At 44.6% G+C, this 22,102-nt stretch overlaps 1 protein-coding gene across 2 annotated transcripts in view; it reads left to right on the top strand.

The window, feature by feature from the left end:
• The first annotated feature begins 3,121 nt into the window (after positions 1-3,121).
• The window catches only part of LOC137544930 (interferon-induced GTP-binding protein Mx3-like), a 91,827-nt gene continuing 72,846 nt past the window's right edge, over positions 3,122-22,102 (top strand). The window contains exons 1-3 of one of the 2 annotated variants that reach the window (XM_068266026.1): positions 3,122-3,149; positions 15,242-15,376; positions 18,795-19,077. In XM_068266026.1, the coding sequence (XP_068122127.1) occupies positions 15,290-15,376; positions 18,795-19,077 (370 nt within the window). In that variant the 5' untranslated portion in view covers positions 3,122-3,149; positions 15,242-15,289. The remainder of the gene's footprint in view (positions 3,150-15,241; positions 15,377-18,794; positions 19,078-22,102) is intronic. The other variant, XM_068266027.1, reaches the window with a different exon arrangement.

Raw genomic sequence — 22,102 nt, 5'->3', positions numbered from 1 at the left:
ACTTGCAAATGCTTGCTGATGCTGACGTCACTCCTCCTGTCCTGGTAACTCTCTTCACTATCGCCGTCCACATGCACTCAGGGACTCCTGGCTGGAAGTGACATCTGCAAACTTCCGCCTGGGCGCCAACCAATCACTCCGCATTACAAAAGAAACGGATTTCCACAAAAAACAAAAGTACGTTTTTTTTGCCAAATTTAAAAAGTACAAATCAACTTTATTAACAATAGACTATTATCAACAGTATTGATGATCATCTTAAATTTCAGATACAAAAACGATGTTTCAAATGAGCGACTGAGTAATTCCTCCGAAATTTACAGAAATCCATTTAAAAATTACGGAAAATGTACCCGGCGGAATACCGCCGGAATGTAGCGGAGTTACGCCGGAATGCAGCGGTAGCGGAATTTCGTTATGACGGTATGCAGAATTACCGCGGAATCGGAAATGGGCTCTTCCGACCATGCCTGCAGATGATATCCAGACTCGTGTGACAGTGAAGGGGTTACACATAATATTCAGTCTCTCGTGGCAGTGAAGGGGTTACACATAATATTCAGACTCTCGTAGCAGTGAAGGGGTTACAGATGATATCTAGACTCGTGTGGCAGTGAAGGGGTTACACATAATATTCAGTCTCTCGTGGCAGTGAAGGGGTTACACATGATATTCAGACTCTCCTGGCAGTGAAGGGGTTACACATGATATTCAGGCTCTTGAGGTGGTAGTGAAGGAGTTACACATAATATTCAGACTCTTGTGGCAGTGAAGGGGTTACACATAATATTCAGACTCTTGTGGCAGTGAAGGGGTTACACATAATATTCAGACTCGTGGCAGTGAAGGGGTTACACATATTCAGAATCTCGTGGCAGTGAAGGGGTTACACATAATATTCAGACTCTCGTGGCAGTGAAGGGGTTACACATGATATTCAGACTCTTGTGGCTGTGAAGGGTTACACATAATATTCAGACTCGTGGCAGTGAAGGGGTTACACATATTCAGACTCACGTGGCAGTGAAGGGGTTGCACATAATATTCAGACTCTCGTGGCAGTGAAGGGGTTATACATATTCAGACTCACGTGGCAGTGAAGGGGTTACACATAATATTCAGACTCTCGTGGCAGTGAAGGGGTTACACATGATATTCAGGCTCTCGTGGCAGTGAAGGGGTTACACAGCCAAATTTAAAAAGTACAAATCAACTTTATTAACAACAGACTATTATCAACAGTATTGATGATCATCTTAAATTTCAGATACAAAAACGATGTTTCAAATGAGCGACTGAGTAATTCCTCCGAAATTTACGGAAATCCATTTAAAAATTACGGTAAATGTACCTGGCGGAATTACGCCGGAATGCAGCGGTAGCGGAATTTCGTTATGACGGTATGCGGAATTACCGCGGAATCGGAAATGGGCTCTTCCGACCATGCCTGCAGATGATATCCAGACTCCCGTGGCAGTGAAGGGGTTACACATGATATTCAGTCTCTTGTGGCAGTGAAGGGTTTACACATAATATTCAGACTCTCCTGGCAGTGAAAGGGTTACACATGATATTCAGGCTCTTGAGGTGGCAGTGAAGGGGTTACACATGATATTCAGACTCTCCTAGCAGTGAAGGGGTTACAGATGATATCCAGACTCGTGTGGCAGTGAAGGGGTTACACATGATATTCAGACTCTCCTAGCAGTGAAGGGGTTACAGATGATATCCAGACTCGTGTGGCAGTGAAGGGGTTACACATGATATTCAGTCTCTTGTGGCAGTGAAGGGTTTACACATAATATTCAGACTCTCCTGGCAGTGAAAGGGTTACACATGATATTCAGGCTCTTGAGGTGGTAGTGAAGGGGTTACACATGATATTCAGGCTCTTGAGGTGGCAGTGAAGGGGTTACACATAATATGCAGGCTCTTGAGGTGGTAGTGAAGGGGTTACACATAATATGCAGGCTCTAGCGGCAGTGAAGGGGTTACACATAATATGCAGGCTCTTGAGGTGGTAGTGAAGGGGTTACACGTGATATTCAGGCTCTTGAGTTTGCACTGGCAGTGAAGGGGTTACCCATGATTTTCAGACTCATATGTCAGTGGAGGGGTTACACATAATATTAAGGCTCTTGAGGTGGCAGTGAAGGGGTTACACATAATATTCAGGCTCTAGTGGCAGTGAAGGGGTTACACATGATACACATGATATTCAGGCTCTTGAGGTGGTTGTGAAGGGGTTACACATAATATTCAGGCTCTAGTGGCAGTGATATTCAGGCTCTTGAAGTGGTAGTGAAGGGGTTACACATGATATTCAGGCTCTTGAGGTGGCAGTGAAGGGGTTACACATGATATCCAGACTCTCCTAGCAGTGAAGGGGTTACACATGATATTCAGGCTCTTGAGGTGGCAGTGAAGGGGTTACACATGATATTCAGGCTCTTGAGGTGGCAGTGAAGGGGTTACACATGATATCCAGACTCTCCTAGCAGTGAAGGGGTTACACATGATATTCAAGCTCTTGAGGTGGTAGTGAAGGGGTTACACATAATATTCAGGCTCTAGTGGCAGTGAAGGGGTTACACATGATATCCAGACTCTCCTAGCAGTGAAGGGGTTACACATGATATTCAGGCTCTTGAGGTGGCAGTGAAGGGGTTACACATGATATCCAGACTCTCCTAGCAGTGAAAGGGTTACACATGATATTCAGGCTCTTGAGGTGGCAGTGAAGGGGTTACACATGATATCCAGACTCTCCTAGTAGTGAAAGGGTTACACATGATATTCGGGCTCTTGAGGTGGCAGCGAAGAGGTTACACATGATATTCAGACTCATATGTCAGTGGAGGGGTTACACATAATATTAAGGCTCTTGAGGTGGAAGTGAAGGGGTTACACATGATATCCAGACTCTCCTGGCAGTGAAGGGGTTGCACATGATATTCGGGCATTTGAGGTGGCAGTGAAGGACTCTGTTATGTTTGCTGCAGCATAATGGGAATTAGGAATATGTAGGTTTCGTTTCTGTAACAGACTAAGAGGAAGTGAAACTTACTTGCCAGATGGGTACAAATATCATCCGAGGAGGAGAAAGTGATCATTCTGCTCAGAGGACTCGCCAGGAGCTGACCACACTGGTGAGTACTGACTGCACACAAGCAATGCAATGTATATTCCCAGGTGATTGTTGCCAAGTCTCTCCATCATATGGGTAACACTATTTAAAGGGGAAACTACACTCTAGTTGGTAATGGAAATTACTTCAGTTTATTATTAACTTTATTCAGTATAGAGCTAATGTATTATGCAGCACTGCACAATAGATGGTGGAGATATTACAGACATTGTAAGGCTGGAGTCACACTTGTTGATAAGTTTTCTGTGTGTGTTTTTCTGTATAAGTTTCCTAACAGTGCTGCATTGCTGTCAGTTGTTTCAGACTGTTTATATACACTATAAGGCCTCTTTCGCAGACTAATGCACAGCAATACTAATGCTACGTACACACTTGCGATAACTATCGTTTGCAAGGAACGATAGTTACCAGACGAACGATATTGGAAATATTGGAATGCAACGATGGGATGCAGCGATTATCATATACATTTTAACGATCGTTCTCGCAGAAAAGAACAATCAGAAGGAAATGTTGCGTACATATTTATATAAAATAAAATAAAAAACACTAACATGGAGTTACAATAGATACAAATATATGATTGTTAACTTGAAAACAAAGTTTAATTGAAATGAGCAATGTAACAATCTTTACGGCCGCGCTACAAAGGAAGTACTGAAGCTGGGCAGAATTCAACGCAGGCGCATTGGCCCTTGTAACGATCGTTCTCGGCCGATGTCTGTACACACTATAGTTTTGTAATGATTGTCGGTAGATACGATCCGTCAGGTTGGATATTTCCATCTTCCCGATGTCGTTCTTTTGTCGTTCGTGTTAATGATCGTTGGGTAAAGTTTTTTTCCCCGATTGTTGGCGGAACGATCGTTAATTAGCTGTTTCAAACGACCATAGTCGCCAGTGTGTACGCAGCATTAGTCTGTGCGACATTCACAGTGCACACGTTGCGTTTGTGTGTAACGTGAGGCGTTATTAGAAAGTGCTGCATGCTGTGCATGTAGCAAAGAATCTGCTGCGTTAGTTGTGTTGCAAATGCTCATAAATTTTTTTTTTCATATGTAACGCATGCGCCATTTTCGTTCACTGTGCGACTAAAATGGTGCACCAAATGCAGGGCTAAAGAATACACTAACGTCCAAGTTATAGTGCACAATGCGTTGCGTTAGGGGCACGTTGTGCGACCTTAACGTCGCATCAAACGCAACATCCTGATGGGAAAGTAGCCTAAACATAAGAAAAGAGCATCCATATAGGAATCCTTACACAGTCCACACTCCATAGCCAATATGTAGGAATGATATTCAATCTTTATTGGAAACAAAAGGGCAAGCATAAAAACACTTGACAGCACAACTCAAAACAGCAGCGTGTGGGGTCTCAGATGGGCTGATAATGAATATGCAATATAATAAACTATAGCTCAAACATCACAAATACACATTAGTGCACTGAACCACTCCAGCTTTGAACAACGAAAAATGTTAATATTACACACAGCAGTACCTGACAAGATCGCTGAAATATATGACTATGAACCTCTCTAATATAACATGTCCCTTTAAGGGGTACCGAGTCAGCAAGATGGCAAGCTTACCTGGTGTAGTAAAAGGTGCCCAAGAGACTGCTGTTTACCACATGCTGCTGTTTTGTTTTTAAAGGGGTTCTGTGGATAGTAAAAAAAAAATAAAAAATAACAGACACTTACCTGGGGCTTCTATCGGCCCCTTGTAGCTGTCATGTCCCACGCCGTCCTCCCACGATCACCCGTTCCCCGCCACCGGCGCCGGTCAATTATTTGTCTGACAAGAGGTTTTCTCTTTATCTGTTTTTTTTTTTTTTTGCTATCAAAAGAACCCCTTTAAAGGGAACCTAAACTGAGAAGGATATGGATTTTTCCTTTTAAAGAGAAGGTTCAGGGAGGGGATTAAAAAAATAAAAATAAATTTCCACTTACCTGGGGCTTCCTCCAGCCCGTGGCAGGCAGGAGGTGCCCTCGCCGCCGCTCCGCAGGCTCCCGGTGGTCTCCGGTGCCCGACCCGACCTGGCCAGGCCGGCTGCCAGGTCGGGCTCTTCTGCGCTCCATTTCCTGGCACTTCTGCATCCCACGCCGGCGCGCTGACGTCATCGGACGTCCGCCGGGCTGTACTGCGCAGGCGCAGAACTACTGCGCCTGCGCAGTACAGCCCGGAGGACAACCGATGACGCCAGCGCGCCGGCGTGGGACGCAGAAGTGCCAGGAAATGGAGCACAGAAGAGCCCAACCTGGCAGCCGGCCTGGCCAGGTCGGGTCGGGCACCGGAGACCACCGGGAGCCTGCGGAGCGGCGGCGAGGGCACCTCCTGCCTGCCACGGGCTGGAGGAAGCCCCAGGTAAGTGGAAATTTATTTTTATTTTTTTAATCCCCTCCCTGAACCTTCCCTTTAAAATAAATACCAGTTGCCTGATTCTCCTGCTGATCCTGTGGCTCTAATACTTTCCGCCATAGCCCCTGAACAAGCATGCAGATCAGGTGCTGTGACTGAAGTCAGACTGGATTAGCTGCATGCTTGTTTCAGGTGTGTGATTCAGCCACTACTGCAGCCAAAGAGATCAGCAGGACTGGTATTGTTAAAAGGAAACATCCATATCTCTCAATTCAATCAATAAGGTTCCCTTTAAGTGTAAAGATTGAATTCCTGTATTTTGGGTATGAATTCCTATATTAATCCTATATTGATACTCTTTTCTTAGGTTTATAGTGTTTGCTTTTTCATCCATAGAGGCACTTATCATTGTATTATGGTTGCTAATTTGGCTCATATTTCTTTTAGTTAGTACATCTGATGTACAGACTATGGGCTTGATTCACTAAACCGTGATATCTCATATCACAGCCATTTTCGCGTGATATTGCGAATTTGCACACGCAGTCACTAATTTTCACACGGAAACGGCCGTGATAGGAGTTATCACAGTTTAGTGAATCAAGCCCATTGTGCGCTGGGCAGCAATGTGATACGCAAACACACTGCTGCACGCATGTTCAACAAAGCGCAGCACTGATTCCATTCACTGTAACGGATGGGATCAGCAACGCAGATAGCATTTGATCACATGACCTTTTGCGTAGCCTAATATGAATAAGGCCTTACTGCATGTGAAAAACACATCCAAGCATGAACTAGACCATTGACAAAGTAACCAAGCAGCTCGGGGTGACCCAAACCACTAGGAATGTATGAGGAGCTAAGAGAAAGCCCTCCTACTAAAAAGCAATGCTTAGTGTAATTTGCCTTCTTAAAACAGAAGGAAACTTACAATAATTCAGCTATAAGTAAACATTTGTGGTTACCCACAATGCACCACTTATGAATATGCAAATTATCTCTTTTTGCCCGGTAAGCCAGGCTAGCATCCAGAACCGCTGGTGTATAACAAGCCTATAGCTTTAAATTTTACACACCCACATCAACCCCACATGTAGACAGTCTGTTCTGGACTTTTGGTCCTCATCTCTACATGGAAGGGATTGATATGGCTGTATGGGATAGGGCTTGGACCAATGCAAGAGAGTAACCAACCAAGCAGCTCGGGGTGACCCAAACCACTAGGAATGTATAGGGGCAAATTACAGTACACCAAGCTAGACCATTGATTAACATTGTTTCTCAGTATTCCTATGCAGAAAAGGCAAAGAAAAGCAAAGTGTGAGCCCAGCCTAATGCTAGGTACACAGCATACAATTTTCTGGCAGATTTACCTGCCAGATCGATTATTTCCAACATGTCCGATCTGAATTTCGATCCATTTTTCAATCATTTTTTTTATCGATTTTCATAGAACTGAATGAAAATCGATAAAAAAAAACAATTAAAAATGAAATTCATTTTGGACATATTGGAAATAATCGATCTTGCAGGTAAATCTGCCAGAAAATTGTATGGCGTGTACCTAGCATTACACTGAAACAATACATCATTAACCTCCTTGCCGGTCTAATTCCCGCCGGCAAGGAGGCAGCGCAGAACTTTTTTTTTTTTTTTTTAAATCATGTAGCGAGCCCAGGGCTCCCTACATGATAGCCGCTGAGCGGCGGCATCCCACCACCCACTCCGATCGCCTCCGACGATCAGAGTAAGCAGGAAATCCCGTTCAGAATGGGATTTCCTGCAGGGCTTCCCCGGTCGCCATGGCGACAGGGCGGGATGACGTCACAGATCCATGGACGTTGGGACGTCACAGGGAATCCCGATCCACCCCTCAGCGCTGCCTGGCACTGATTGGCCAGGCTGCGCAGGGGTCTGGGGCAGGGGGGGGGGGGGGGCTTGGCACGGCGGGTAGCGGCGAATCGGCGGGTGGCGGCGGCGATCGAGTACCACATGCAGCTAGCAAAGTGCTGGCTGCGTGTAGGAAAAAAAATTATGCAAATCGGCCCAGCGGGGCCTGAGAAATCCTCCTGCGCAGGTTACCCCGGGCTGAGCTCGGGATAACCGGCAAGGAGGTTAAATGCAGGGATGAGTCGAAATTTCACGTCTGCGTCATTACAACACAAAATTTGTACTTACGACACAAAATCGTCATTTGTAATTTTCGGAAAAATGTGTAATTCATTTTATTGTAATTTTATGTCAGAATTTTGTGTTAACTGCCTTGGCGGTAATCCTGAGCTGTGCTCGGACTAGCCACCGGGAGCTCTATGCAGAGTATACCGTGCAGCAGGCGCTTTTACTCACCTCCTGGGGGGTCCAGATGTCGGTAGCCATTCTCCTTCCTGTCCTCGGAGGCTCTGAATCACTCTGGTGAGATCGCCGTCATTGATCTCACGAAAGTTACAGCGCCACCTGGAAGGCAGAGGTAAAATTGCAGCACTGGAGCTCAGGAAGGTGAATAAGTGCTGGGGCCGTTGCTGGCGTTGTGGCAGCATGATTATTTCCTGATTTTAGGGTCTGAAACCTTTTAAAAAAAAAACAAAAACCTAAAATCCAGAAATAATCATACCGCCAGGGGAGTTAAAGTAGAAATTGCTACTGCACATGTGCAGAGCGCTCCCTGCCTCTAAACTCTTTTTTTGACACTTAAGTCTCCCTTAAAAACATAATTTAGTGTTTAATTTCCTGTTGTAATGTACATGAAATTACGGGTAATACAAAATTGTAATTTTTTTTTTTACACAAAAAAATCATGATGAATATAATCACATAGTTACGAAAATTATCATAATTATGAAACTATTGTCACAAAAATAATAATTATGAAAAATTATTTATTTGTAATTACACAAAAGAGTTAGCACATTACAATCATAAAAACCAATATTTCTGCAGCCATTTTCTACTACAGAGATAAGAAAGTGGCTTAGCTGGGGTATTTGACACCCCGTGCTGACTAGTTACAGACCCTCCCCCATCAAGCAAAGCACGCTGTTGTCAAATATCTTAGCAATATCTGCCTTAAATGATTATGAACTACTTAATTGACAAGCCTAAAAAGTTGTCATAATCAAGATTAGTCAGTAGTGGGTGCGTAGCTCCCTTTAAACAGAATATTTATAGGTTAACAGGTTTACCTCTGGAAAAAATACTCATCTGTTGAATTTTATAAAATTATATTGAAATAAAATATATAGATAAAGCATATATACAGGAATATACATCTCTCCAGTTGTCCATCATCCAAAATACATTTTCAAAGTTCCTTTAGTGAAACAAGTCCATATCAACATAGCAATTCTTCTGCTGTAGATTTTAACTTCCATCGATAATTTTTATCTCGAGATTGTACCGTGTATGGTACACACAAATATAGCTTTATCCTTAAAAAAATGATATTTAGAGTTCTAGTTTTTGTATAACGAGCTTTAAATAGATATATCTTAATCAATCAAAGCTAGGTAGTTGTCCCTAAGCTTGCAATTGCATTTAAATGGTAATGCTTACTGATTGTATATGAAGTATAGCATAAAAAAGTTATCTAAAAAACTTAAAAAATTGCTGAAGTTCGAAATGACAAGTCTTTAACGTTTATATAAGCTATTGTCAATAAATTCACCAAGAATAATGCACATTACCTCTCTTGTGTTCTAGAATCACAGTGGAAGGTAGGTAGTCTTTTAGGCCTCAATCGATCTCAGTAGAGTTTCAGCTCAATGATCAAATATACCAGCCTGCCAGGGCTTTTAATTATATTTTTTCTAAGATAGCGTTGGTTAGGGGATTTTACATGGAGGCATAAAACTCAAACTTATTTTTAGCTGGTACATTCTGACATTTTGAACTAGTGGGTTATCTATAATAATAATAATAATAATAATCCGAACATTTATATAGCGCTTTTCTCCTGTCAGACTCAAAGCGCTCAAGAGCTGCAGCCACTGGGATACGCTCAGGAGGCCACCCAGCAGTGTTAGGGAGTCTTGCCTTGAACTCCTTACTGGATAGGTACTGACCGTAGCCAGGATTTGAACCCTGGTCTCCCATGTCAAAGGCGGTGCCCTTAACCAGTACTCTATTCAGCCATCTGAATAGAGCAGGTGCGTACATAAGTGACGCTACTTGGCTTATTAACGTAAGTAATCTACATCTTTCCTAATCAAAATTACATCAACAACATTTTAATTAGATCATTTGACACAAGTAATGATCCAGGTGCTGTCTTTATGGACGCCAAGATATATGCGTATGTTCTAAACTTAATCTAGGAACTTGGCATGTTCTTTTGGTACATCATTAATTAACGGTACCATGGAACAATTATAAAAACATTCAAATGCATTCCTTCTTGTGCTGCTGGGCAAGCTAACATTTGCCTAGCAATGCAGTGCAACTGAATCATGCGAACTGCAATTTGCATGCGTTAAAGAGTCAGCAGCACTTTACGCTGGCAACTGTTGAGAATGAAACAGGCCCCTGGGCTGGATGTGGGGCTGAACTTTATGGTAAGCTGCTGAATCAACAGAAATATGTGAGGGAGCAGGCTGGTGTTGTACTTTGTTCTCTGGTTGAACTCGATGGACGTATGTCTTTTTTCAACCTAAATAACTATGTAACTATGAATGACAGAGTGCTTCGATTGGCTAAGCAATCGACTTTATTGGGCAGTCAACTTCAATGTGGTTGTTCGACAGTTGATCGACTAGGGGCCACCCTACAACCGAGGTCCTATGTGATTCTCCTTCACAAAATCTGATCTGAACAATGCTGTGCCTCCATGCACTGAAACCAAAAATCGATTCTTTGCTGATTAAAATCATGTGAACACGCCTGTATGATTGGTCGATATCTTCCATCCTGCTCGATCGACAAAGTTGGTCGATTCGACATGATTGGCCAGTTTTCATTGATCAAGCACACTGGGGCACAGTCGATTCTCGATAAAATTATCAAATTGAATGGTTGATCGTGCAGCAAAATCGCCAGGTGTACGGCCACCTTTAGGCTGAGGAAGGTGAGGGACTGTGAGATAAAGAGTTCACGGATCATATGTTCAAGTTGTTCCACAAGATGCCAGCTATAGGAGCTACATAAATGGAAATGTAACGATTGCGGAATAATCTCCGTGATCAGCGCACAAAGCGTGCGCTGACACGGCGGAAATCCTCCACAAGCGTATGAAGGGGAACCCAGCTTTGGTGCAAGCACCAGTAGAGGGAAATTCTCACCGGCAGGTGGAGCTGTGGAGCGCAGAGGAGCAAGGTCTCCGCGCTGCCACAGAAGCCTGAGAAGTGTCTGATTTGCAACCGGGTAGGGCAAGATAGCCCTTAAAGGGAAGGTTCAGGGACTAGCTAAAAAAAATAAAAATCCATTTCCACTTACCTGGGGCTTCCTCCAGTAGTTCTGAGCCTGCGCAGTACAACCCGGAGGACGTCCGATGACGTCAGCGCGCCGGCGTGGAACGCACCATGGAGCGCAGAAGAGGCCCGACCTGGCCGCCGGCCTGGCCAGGTCGGGTCGGCCACCGGAGACCACCGGGAGCCTGCGGAGCGGCGCCGAGGGCACCTCCTGCCTGCCACGGGCTGGAGGAAGCCCCAGGTAAGTGGAAATGGATTTTTATTTTTTTTAGCTAGTCCCTGAACCTTCCCTTTAAAGAGAAAGAACACAGGTACAGGATGAATGTGTGTTCACCAATCTAGTCGCGACCCTGCGACGGTGACCACACATCAGCAGAAACAAAAGTAGGAACGCGATCGCGAGAAAGTCGATCGCCAAAAGTGACACAAGACAGATCAGAACAGAACACGAGAGGAGCAAAGGCACAGCAAACGACAATGAGAAAATAACGAAAACAACAAACGCTAACTAAACGCACCGCACTCATTCGCAACAGCGAACGCGTTTACAGTGCGGTCTCCGCACGTTACGCGCAACAGAGACAAGCACGCCACCCTAACTAACCACCGACAGACAAACACGGAACAGAGGACGTGAGCGCTTGCTTAACGGTTTCCTCACCGAGCCTACAGCAAGCGTTCGTATCAGACAAAACAGACAAACGGAAAACAGGAATAAGAGAGGAAGGATCCACTGCTCTTTCCGCCAGAGCGAGTGCAATCCGAGTTCAGGAACAGGATTACAGATCAGAAGGATCCACAGCCGCTACCGCTAGGGGCTAGTGCGATCCAAGCAAGACAGGCAGATGAGATAGCCGGTAGCAACCGCTGCTCCAGCTATACTCCAAGAAAGCAGATCAGAAAGATCCACAGCCACTACCGCTAGAGGCTAGTGCGATCCAAACACGACAGACAAATGAGGTAGCCGGTAGCAACCGCTGCTCCAGCTTACACTCCAAGAACATAGATCAGAAGGACCCACAGCCGCTACCGCTAGAGGCTAGTGCGATCCAAGAAAGATAAACAGAAGGGGCTACCAGTAGCAACTGCTGCTCTGGTTAGCACCCCAGACAGACAGAACGATTTCCTGACAACCACCGTTGGTGACAGGACAATCGCAACAGAGAGGCAATACAGACAAAACAGATAATAACCTTACTGCACTAGGGAAACTGCCTAGTGCAGTCCCAAGAATTACTCTAAGATAACTTTGACAAGAAATAGCATGGCTGACACTCTAGGAGTGTTTCAACAAACCTTGAAGGAATGACCAGCCAAGGACTCTGGGAAACATAGCTTTTTATACTGCCAGCCCTCAAAGGAGACAGCTGGGCAATTTGCATGTATGCAAATCCCCCAGCAAAGCAACTCTGAAAGTTGCAAGATGAAGCCAGGTCTCCTTTCCAGAGACCTGCATCCCTCAGACATAAGGAATGGTCAAACAGCTGTCTGCCTGTGCAGCCAGCTGAGCGGATCCTTACAGGAAACATACATTTTATTAATAAAGTTCTCAGGTACACAAATGCTGCCTGTAAGATATGTGAGACCGGTGTGTAGAGCAACTGAATCTGGGTGGGGTCCCCAACCCAAGGTTAGGTGACATATCACCACCAGCAGCAAGAAGGAAGAGAAAGTTAGAGTGGTGGGTAAGAGTGCAGCCTAGTTGTGTTTGGAGCTGGGGGTGATTCTTGAAAAGTCAAAATGTCAAGGGAGCTTAAAAGGAGTTGAGAACAAGGAAGTTCATATGAGGTTGGATATGCTTACAATAATAGGAGGGTGTATTTTGCCAGACTGCTTGTATTGCGTGAGAAAAGGCAGATGAATGTCAAGGTCAAGGAGAACATAGTGAAAGTGTGTGCACACCGTTTCAGAAGTGACTGAGTTACCCTGAGCAAACAAACAGACAAAGTCTGATGGCATGTCAGTTCAGGTGAAAATGCACACACGCACGCCCCATCCAACTGTTCCTCTTTGGAAGGGACAAGCCCTCTTTGGGAACCAAATTCCTCTCTCCCTTTTTTTCTTCCTCATTTGTTCTATGTATGTTTCTACTGAAAAATGTGTTTAACTCACTTTAAAATGTATTCTCATCATTTAAACTGATGTATTTCTCATCTTAATATATTCTGATGAAGAAAAACTAATGATTATAGAAAGAACCAGTGTGGTTGAATGATAAAACTACATCTTTTGATTCTGAATATGCATGTTGAGGAGTGCGGTAGGGGCATGGTTAGAAGTCTGGCAGGGGCGTGTCTTAAAGTGTCTCTTTCTTTTCTCAAAAAGTTGGGAGGTATATAGACCCCCAATGATTTTGCTTGTTTGCCCTCTGACAAAGCAATGACCAGTCTTTAATTGTAATGGTACCTGTGAGAAACAGATTGTCAACAACACAGGCCCCTCAAAAATCCAGTGTCCCAAAGTCAAAGTGAAATAAGTATTTCATCCCCTATCAACTGCCAAGATTTTAGGCTCCCAGGTGTCTTCACTGTACGAAGGTAACTTTCATAGATTACTAAATTAGATACTAAATTGATCACTTTATAATTTAATTATTTCACACAAAAAATAGCTTAGGAGTGTTTCAGTCTGTGAAATGTATTTTCTTGGCACATGCGAAAATGTCCAAACTGGTTTGGACAGCAAAGGTGCAATTTGGAGGAGAGGAAGCTTGGCAGGGGCTAAAGGGTTAAAGTGTACCTGAGCCAAACTTCGAGTACAAAAATAAATACCTAAGAAGAGGGAAGCCTGTGGAGCCTATAGACGGCGCTCCGTCGCTGAGCGCGAACCAATGTGCATGAGCGGCTCCACGCTACTGTGCAGATGTGGCCTTGCTTGCCCTGGTGCAGATGTTAAAGGGGAACTTCAGCCTAAAGAAACATACTGTCATTAAGTTACATTAGTTATGTTAATTAAAATAGATAGGTAATATAATCTCTTACCCACCCTGTTTTAAAAGAACAGGCAAATGTTTGTGATTTCATGGGGTAGCCATCTTTTTGGTTGAAAGGAGGTGACAGGGAGCATGAGACACAGTTCCAACTATCCTGTGTCCTGATCATCACTCCTAGCTGCGTGCGCTAGGCTTTTAATCTCAAATTCAAAATGTAAAAAAAAAAAAAAAATTGCACCAAAACAGCAGAACAAGAACAACAACATCAGACATCTCATCATGCTTTGCACTGTATCAGGGGGAAAATGCTGTTTTCTTCTGTGCAGCTAAAAATGAGGCTTGTAAGAAAAACAAAGTTCTGATGCTGTTAAACCGTTAAAGAAACACAAAGCCTTTTCAGTGCTGCTGAGTAGATTTTTAGGCTCTGGTCTCTAAAGTGAACCCAGGGTGAAAATAAACTGATGAGATAAACACTAATATTTATTCTCCTCCTACTAAAAATGACTTTTTTTAAGTATCCCAGGGTTTTTTTTTAATTTATTAAAACATTTACAAAGTAGGCTGAATGTTTTAATGTCTCTAATCAGTGACATCCTATTAAATGTACCAGAGTTAGAAAAAAGTCCATAGTTCATATATTTTATATCTCCCTGCCCTCAATTGTTGTATTGTGTCAGTAAAACTTTTATGGCTGTAATTTGCTTATCAGTGATTTTTACTATATTCCCTGACAAGGTACCAACAAGACAGAAGCTGTCACTTCCATGCCTAGAAATGAACTCTTTCAGGCAGCAAAATAAAGCAAGTAAAACAGCCTGGTTATCAATGTTTGGCATTGTACATACACATGTTTATCTCATCATGTCACATAACGCCTTGTATACACTTTAAGGACCAGAGCCATCCTCTTCCTATTTCGTACTGTGATTGGCTCACAGCAATCACGGGGGCCAATGAAATTGGCTCCTGACCGATATGCGGTAGCTCTGCTGTCAGCGTAACAGCAGAGTGAGCAGACAGCGGTGGGAGCTGCGAGAACGCACGGTGGGGATGATTGAAACCTACACCCTGGCAGAATTAACAGAACATAAACAGGGCATAGATTTCAATCATCGTAGACCAGAACCGGTTAAGCAGGGTCTCCGGCATTGGCAGAGGACCAGAGGATAGCGTGAGAAGCCTCTGGAGGATCCCGGACAGCAACAGAGGGATCAAGGAGGATTGGGGAAGTCTATGGAGCATCTAAAGGCTTTTCTCTTCAATGTCAAACATCTACCTTTTTTCACTCTTTTTTGGGGTCGGGCTTCAGGTTTACTGTAATGAAAACAAGAATACTATACTGTTCCTATAAAAAAGTTTAGCCTTGATGAACTTTAACCCACTAATATCTCGCCAGGACAGTTTTATAGAAGCTTCCAGATTCAGTTGTCAGGTCTGAGATCGCATGAACAACCAGCATCGGAGTCACCATCCCCGTGCCCATAGACACCGCCACTGCCTGAGCAAAAAGTTCCAGAAAAGCATTAATCTGGTAAGACCATTGTCATAGAGGCCTTCTTCTCCAGAGGACTTTCAGATGTCTCCAGTTCTGTAGCTTTCCCAAGGCTGCATTCACACTGTGGGCGTTGCCCAATGCACGCCTTTTAATGTGTGTGGACTGCAATGCAAACTGTCCACAGTATACCATACACATTAAACGATAGAAGAGCCGAAAAAAGGAGGAGAAACGTGGGTAGCATGCATGTAAGGGGAGCTGTGCTGATGTCCATCACTCCCCCACATTCTCCTCTGCCCCCCTCGTTTATCTAAAGACCCCCCCAGCATACCCAAGCACATTATGTCATGCGCTTGTGCAGAGGGCTCCCGGCGCGTCGGCCAGCACAGGTGCAGTGATCCCGACTCCCTGGAAGAGGCTGTCAGGGGGTCGTTAGATAGGAAAAGAGGGGGCAGAGGAGAACGGGGGGAGCGACAGTGGTGTAGCAATAGGGGTTGCAGAAGTAGCGGCCAGAGGGGCCCCGAGGGGCACTCCCTCAAGCACAGTATTAGCTCGCTATTGGCCATATGCTGTTAATAATCACTTCTATAGATGCTTTGAATAGTAGTAATCATTAACAAACTGTTTCCCATCCCCTTCTTGCACCTCTGACACTGTAGTTGACATTGGCAGGGTGCACCGTATCAATTGTTATGTATAGAGTGCTTGGGGGGCCCCATGTAAAGCTTGCACCGGGGCCCACAGCTCCTTAGCTACGCCACTGGGGAGCGATGGGCATCAGCACAGCTCCCCTTATATGTCTGCTCTCCCGTTTGTTTCTCCTCTTTCTTTTGGCTCTGGTATCCTTTGATTCAAAGCCTGTGTGCAGTGAGTTAGAATAACGTGATCAGTTACAGAGTTACAGAACTCTAATTACACTATTTTTTATGGCTTTTTATTTCTGTTTACATTATTCACTGTATTTACCGGTATTTGTAATTCATTTGTGACTGATGTCCTTTAAGCATACAATTCTGTTTGCTAACATCGGGTTGTATTCACTATTGTTCTAATCTTCAATGCATTACCACCTAATAAAAAGTCTTGGGGAAAAAAAAAACCTGTAACATTTACATGCACTGTCTGTGCATGTACATTTTTACCTTTTTTTTAGTGAATAGACTGTGTTGTGAACATCTCCTTCATAAAATGATATACCTACCAAGACATAGGTAGAAGCTTTATAATACAGTATGGCTTCTTTCGCACAGAGACCAGCCGTCTTTAGTGCTTTCTACTTTACACCAGAATAGCCAAGCAGCTCGGGGTGACCCAAAACTACTAGGAAAGTATAGGGGACTAAAAGAGACCAAAAAGCCCTCCTACTAAAAAGCCAACACTCAGTGTAGTTTGCCTTCTTAAAGTGGACCTGAACTCTTGCTAGGGTTGCCAGGTGTCCGGTTTTACACCGGACAGTCCGGTTATTGTGCGCTGTGTCCGGTGCAAAAAGGCATGCTAAACCGGACAATTAAGTTGTCCGGTTTAGCGCCCCCCGCCGCAGCGCAGGAGGAGAACAGCGCAGCAGAGAGAGAGCTGGGAGCAGCGGTGGAGAAGGGGGGCAATCTCCCCCCCCCTTCCCTCACCTTAGGGTGCTCTCTCTCCCCCGCTGTCGCCTCCAATATGATGTGCAGGGCTGGCGAGTGGCTGCAGGCGGAACTTACCTCTGTGTCGCTCCAGCGGCGGAAGTTCGGGTCCTGCAGCCGCTGAGATTCGACTCAAAAAAGATCCGGATCAAAGATCCGAATCATTCATGAGCCGGACAACACTAATCAGTCTGAATAGTGTTGTCCGGCTCATGAATGATTCGAATCTTTGATCCGGATCTTTTTTGAGTCGAATCTCAGCGGCTGCGGGACCCGAACTTCCGGCGCCTGCGACACAGAGGTAAGTTCCGCCCGCAGCCACCCGCCAGCCTGCACATCATATTGGAGGAGACAGCAGGGGAGAGAGAGCACCCTAAGGTGAGGGAAGGGGGGGAGATTGCCCCCCTTCTCCACCGCTGCTCCCAGCTCTCTCTCTGCTGCACTGTTCTCCTCCTGCGGGGGGGGGGGGGGGGCAGGGGGCACCTGGCTACCTAACCTATTCTGGGCACATATAGCCTCTGGCTACCTATTCTGGGCACATGTACCCCCTGGCTACCTATTCTGGGCACATATAGCCCCTGGCTACCTATTCTGGGCACATATACCCCCTGGCTACCTATTCCGGGCACATATAGCCCCTGGCTACCTATTCCGGGCACATATAGCCCCTGGCTACCTATTCTGGGCACATATAGCCCCTGGCTACCTATTCTGGGCACATATAGCCCCTGGCTACCTATTCTGGGCACATATAGCTCCTGGCTACCTATTCTGGGCACATATACCCCCTGGCTACCTATTCTGGGCACATATACCCCCTGGCTACATATACTGGGACATATATACCCCTGCCTACGTATACTGGGACATTTACACCCCTGCCTACATATACTGGGACATATATACCCCCTGGCTACATATACTGGGCACATATATCCCTGGCTACATATACTGGGAACACTGGCTGTTTGTCATTATGTGCATTTAGTGGTGAAAAGCTGTCTCTTTTGTGCATTTACTGGTGAAAAGCTGTCTCTTATTATGTGCATTTACTGGGGAAAAGCTGTCTCTTATTATGTGCATTTACTGGCGAAAAGGTGTCTCTTATAATGTGCATTTACTGGTGAAAAGCTGTCTCTTATGTGCAGTTACTGGTGAAAAACTGTCTCTTATGTGCACTGGACCAGTACTACTGGTGAGGACAGTTAGTGACATGGCTATGTACTCTGTAATGTGCTGCAGAAGATGTCAGTGCGATATAAATACTATAAAAAAATTTTTAAAAAGCCCATTGCTTAGCCCCACTCTACATAAAAGTGTGCTTCTGACTCCGCCCCTAACTCCACCCCTAACTCCACCCCCTGTCCGGTTTTCTCCATCAGCCGACCTGGCAACCCTAACTCTTGCACAGGGCAGAAGGATGCATGTTTAATTCCCCCTCATTTGTGTTTTATCACAAGTTGTAATTTGATCTCTCTCCCGTGTCACATGACTGCCAGAGATGGCAGATAAGCTCACTTGAAAGCACAGGCTGTTAACAAATATGTCTGCTTCCATGAAAGCAGGAAATAGAAACAGTGCAGATTTATTGTAGGATTTGTATCAGCTGTAACAAAGAAATGTTTTTTGTTTAAAACTTATTATGCTGTTGTGCATCTTTTAGAGCAGAGAGGATGTTCTGAGTTCAGGTCCGCTGTAAAACAGAAGGTACTTGTGATAATGCAGCTTTAAGAAAGTGACTGGGGTCTCAAACAGTGCATCACTACAGAATATATAAATGATCTCTTTGCACATAATACTTCTATTGACGTTTGTTTTTCTCTCTTATCAAGTCTCCAGGTGTCAGACTCAGCATGCAATCTTCAGGTCTACCATTTGGAGTTCCCCCACAACCCACCGCACAGTTTTCTCTTGCATCCCCGCAGAAGAGTGTGAATGCCTCAGCAATGCCGGTATCAGTGACAGTGCCTTCAGTGGCAAACGGACCTTTACAGTTTGGACCAACCATCCCTTTGGCTTCTGCCACATTCATGCCTCCAACCCAGAGTAAGCCTAATCAGTCCCCATTGGCGAATGGAACCACTCTGAGCCCAGAGAAGCCACTATTCCATATAGGTACTCTATAAGTTCTTTATTAATATTATTTAGCATTTATATAACACTGACATGTTCTGCAGCGCCGTACAGAGTAATATAACCCAGTAGGTATAGACCGGCACTCCATAAATTCATATAAACTTTATTGCTGCATTACTGCAGCTGCTGCCCCATGTGGACATAGTTCTGCTCATGTACTCCGTGATAAAGAGGCACTTAGTTGTCTCGAAATGTCGGTTTATGGATTGTTAACAGTAATAAAGGTAATATGATTTTATAAAGTACTACCGGTCTATACCTGCTTTGCCTTGGTTTATCCAGTAACCATGACCAGAGCACCCACATTACTCTAGGGCACTTACTGGATAGTGTACACACACTACCTATTACTACTATATAACCACACATAGTTCTCTAAAGTTCTGCAACACTGGGAATTGCTGGGGATCACCCAAGAGTGACCAAGAAAGCCTAATGTGGATTGTTATTTAAAGGATACACGAGATGATATATGACATGATGAGATAGACATGCGTATGTACCGTGCTGAGCACACTATTAACTATGATGTGTTTCTTTTTTTTCTTTCTCTGCCTGAAAGTTAAACATCTGGTAGGCAAGTAACAGTTTCTGTCAAGGTCGGGACTGGGTCGGACTATAGCTAAGCCTCACTAATAAAGAATTACATACATAAAACACTTTCCTGGCAGTAAATGGCTTTTGAGAGCAGGAAAGAGATAAAAAGTTCAATAGTTAATAGATTTTAGCTCTGGCATTTGTCAATGAATATGTCATTGAGCAGAGACACTGAAACAGTAAAAACTTAAAAAGTAGATTTAAAGGTTGAATAAAACTGTGGGATATCTAAAAAAAAAGGCATTTTGAGGGGAATGATAGATACAATTGTTTATCTCATCGTTTATTTTCACCTCGTGTTTTCTTTAAGAATCTTTTTTTGCTATTGGGTGGCAAAAATGCATACATGTAAAAAAGGTACCTGGAAAAAGGGTGCAGGGGTTTGCCTCCTTGTGATGCCTAACCCTAAGACCCCCACTGGTAATTCCTAACCCTAAGCTCCCCCTCCCCAGTGGAGCCAGACCTTAAGACCCTCCCTGATGGTGCCTAACCCTAACCCCTCCCCTGTTGGCGCCTAACCCTAAACCCCCTAAACCTTTCTTCCCCCCTCTACTGCATAGCTGCGATGTGCGGCAAAAGTAGGCACATTTCGGCACCCGGAGGTGCTAGATTACCGGCAATGATTTTAAATATCTTGCAAAAATGCAATAGCAATACATATTTAAAATCATTGCCGGTAATTGGGTGCTTCTGGGCGTCACAGTCATTATAAAAGCCGCGATTTTGCAGCAAAAATGTCCTTTCTTTGACGCTAATTGCGGGTTTTATAATAGGCGCCTATGGTGGTGCCGTTTTTTTTCCGTAAGGGCTCCTACACCCTTGTTTCCTGCTTCAGGCAAGAATATCCAAACCTGTTCTGGCTTGTTGTGACTTGTGAACCATTACAAATTTTGTTAAAAGTATAGCAAAATTGCAGTTATGTGATTACAGCTATATGTACACAAAAACTCTAAGATACAAGAATACACTGACGGCGCAGGCAAATAGTCCATGCTTCCACACTTACATTAGACAATGTATTCACAAAGAGGAACGGATGTGGGCACCAAACTGCTGTAATCATATATATTCAGAAATGACCACCAGGGAGTAGCGATGGTGTTTGAATTCGGGATCCTGCATTCGGAAACCTGAATTATGATGAACACTGCACTTTAGCACCAAAGCTAGTGGACAGCGCCATCGGGAGGTCACTCATGCCGTGCTTCATCCCGTGACCCTGTCCACTAGATGCAGGATCCCGAATTTGAACAACAATTCTACCTGAGAGTCCCTGGGGGATGGGATACTCCCCTTTTCCTTACAGGAATTTTGTAGCATGAGGTCACATCATCAGAGGTGCAGGGTTCCCAGAATTGGGTCCAACATAGGGAAGAAGGGAGGAGCATCCCATCATCTGGGTCTCCCTGGTCATTTCTGAACACATAGGAATACAGCAGTCCTCTGACCACCTACATGCAACCTTGCCTGAGAAAGCATACAGGTTCAGCCCCAGGGGCATAGCAATAGGGGTTGCAGAGGTTGCGACCGCATCGGGGCCTTTGGGCCAAAGGGAGCCAGAAGGGCAGGGGCGTAGCAATAGGGGGTGCAGAGGTAGCGACCGCATCGGGGCCCTTGGGCCAAAGGGGCCCCGAAGGGTCCACCCTTCATCACAGTATTAGCTCTCTGTTGGTCCTGTGCTGGTAATAATCACTTTTATAGATGCTTTGAATAGTAGTAATCCTTAAAACACTGTTCCCCATCTCCTTCTTGCAACTCTGACTCTGTGGTTGTCTTTGGCAGGTTTTGGTGCGCCAAATCAATTGTTATGTATAGAGTGCTTGGGGGGGGCCCCATGTAAAACTTGCACCGGGGCCCACAGCTCCTTAGCTACGCCACTGCAGAAGGGCCCTCCCTCAACTGCAGTATTAGCTCTCTATTGGTCCTGTGCTCATAATAATCACTTCTATAGACACTTTGAATAGTGGTAATCATTAACACATTGTTCCCCATCCCCTTCTTGCACCTCTGACACTGTAGTTGCCATTGCATTTTGGTGTGCCGTATCAATTGTTATGTATAGAGCACTTGGGGGGCCCATGTAAAACTTGCATCGGGGCCCACAGCTCTGGACCCAGACCAGATACTTAAAAAGTATCCCCCCCCCCCCCCCCATATAAACACACATCTATAAGATGTACATTTGTCCCAGACAGCAATGCACTGTAAATTACTTTTTGCCTACGTAGCTGTCATTTACATTAAGAAATATTAATCTGACAGCTCAGAACTTCATGGGATTCTCAGGATTTCATTTTCAAAAGCAATCTATGAATGGCAGCAGCACAGGCCAACTGTGAGAGCACGCGAGTGGGCAGACTTGCTGGCATCTCTGGATAGGCCCTTTCCAGTGAGTGCTTTCAAATAG

Source organism: Hyperolius riggenbachi, chromosome 2 (assembly GCF_040937935.1).
Source record: "Hyperolius riggenbachi isolate aHypRig1 chromosome 2, aHypRig1.pri, whole genome shotgun sequence".
Lineage (NCBI taxonomy): Eukaryota > Metazoa > Chordata > Amphibia > Anura > Hyperoliidae > Hyperolius > Hyperolius riggenbachi.
Note: the sequence above shows the minus strand (reverse complement) of the source record. Positions and strands in the feature narration are given on the sequence as shown.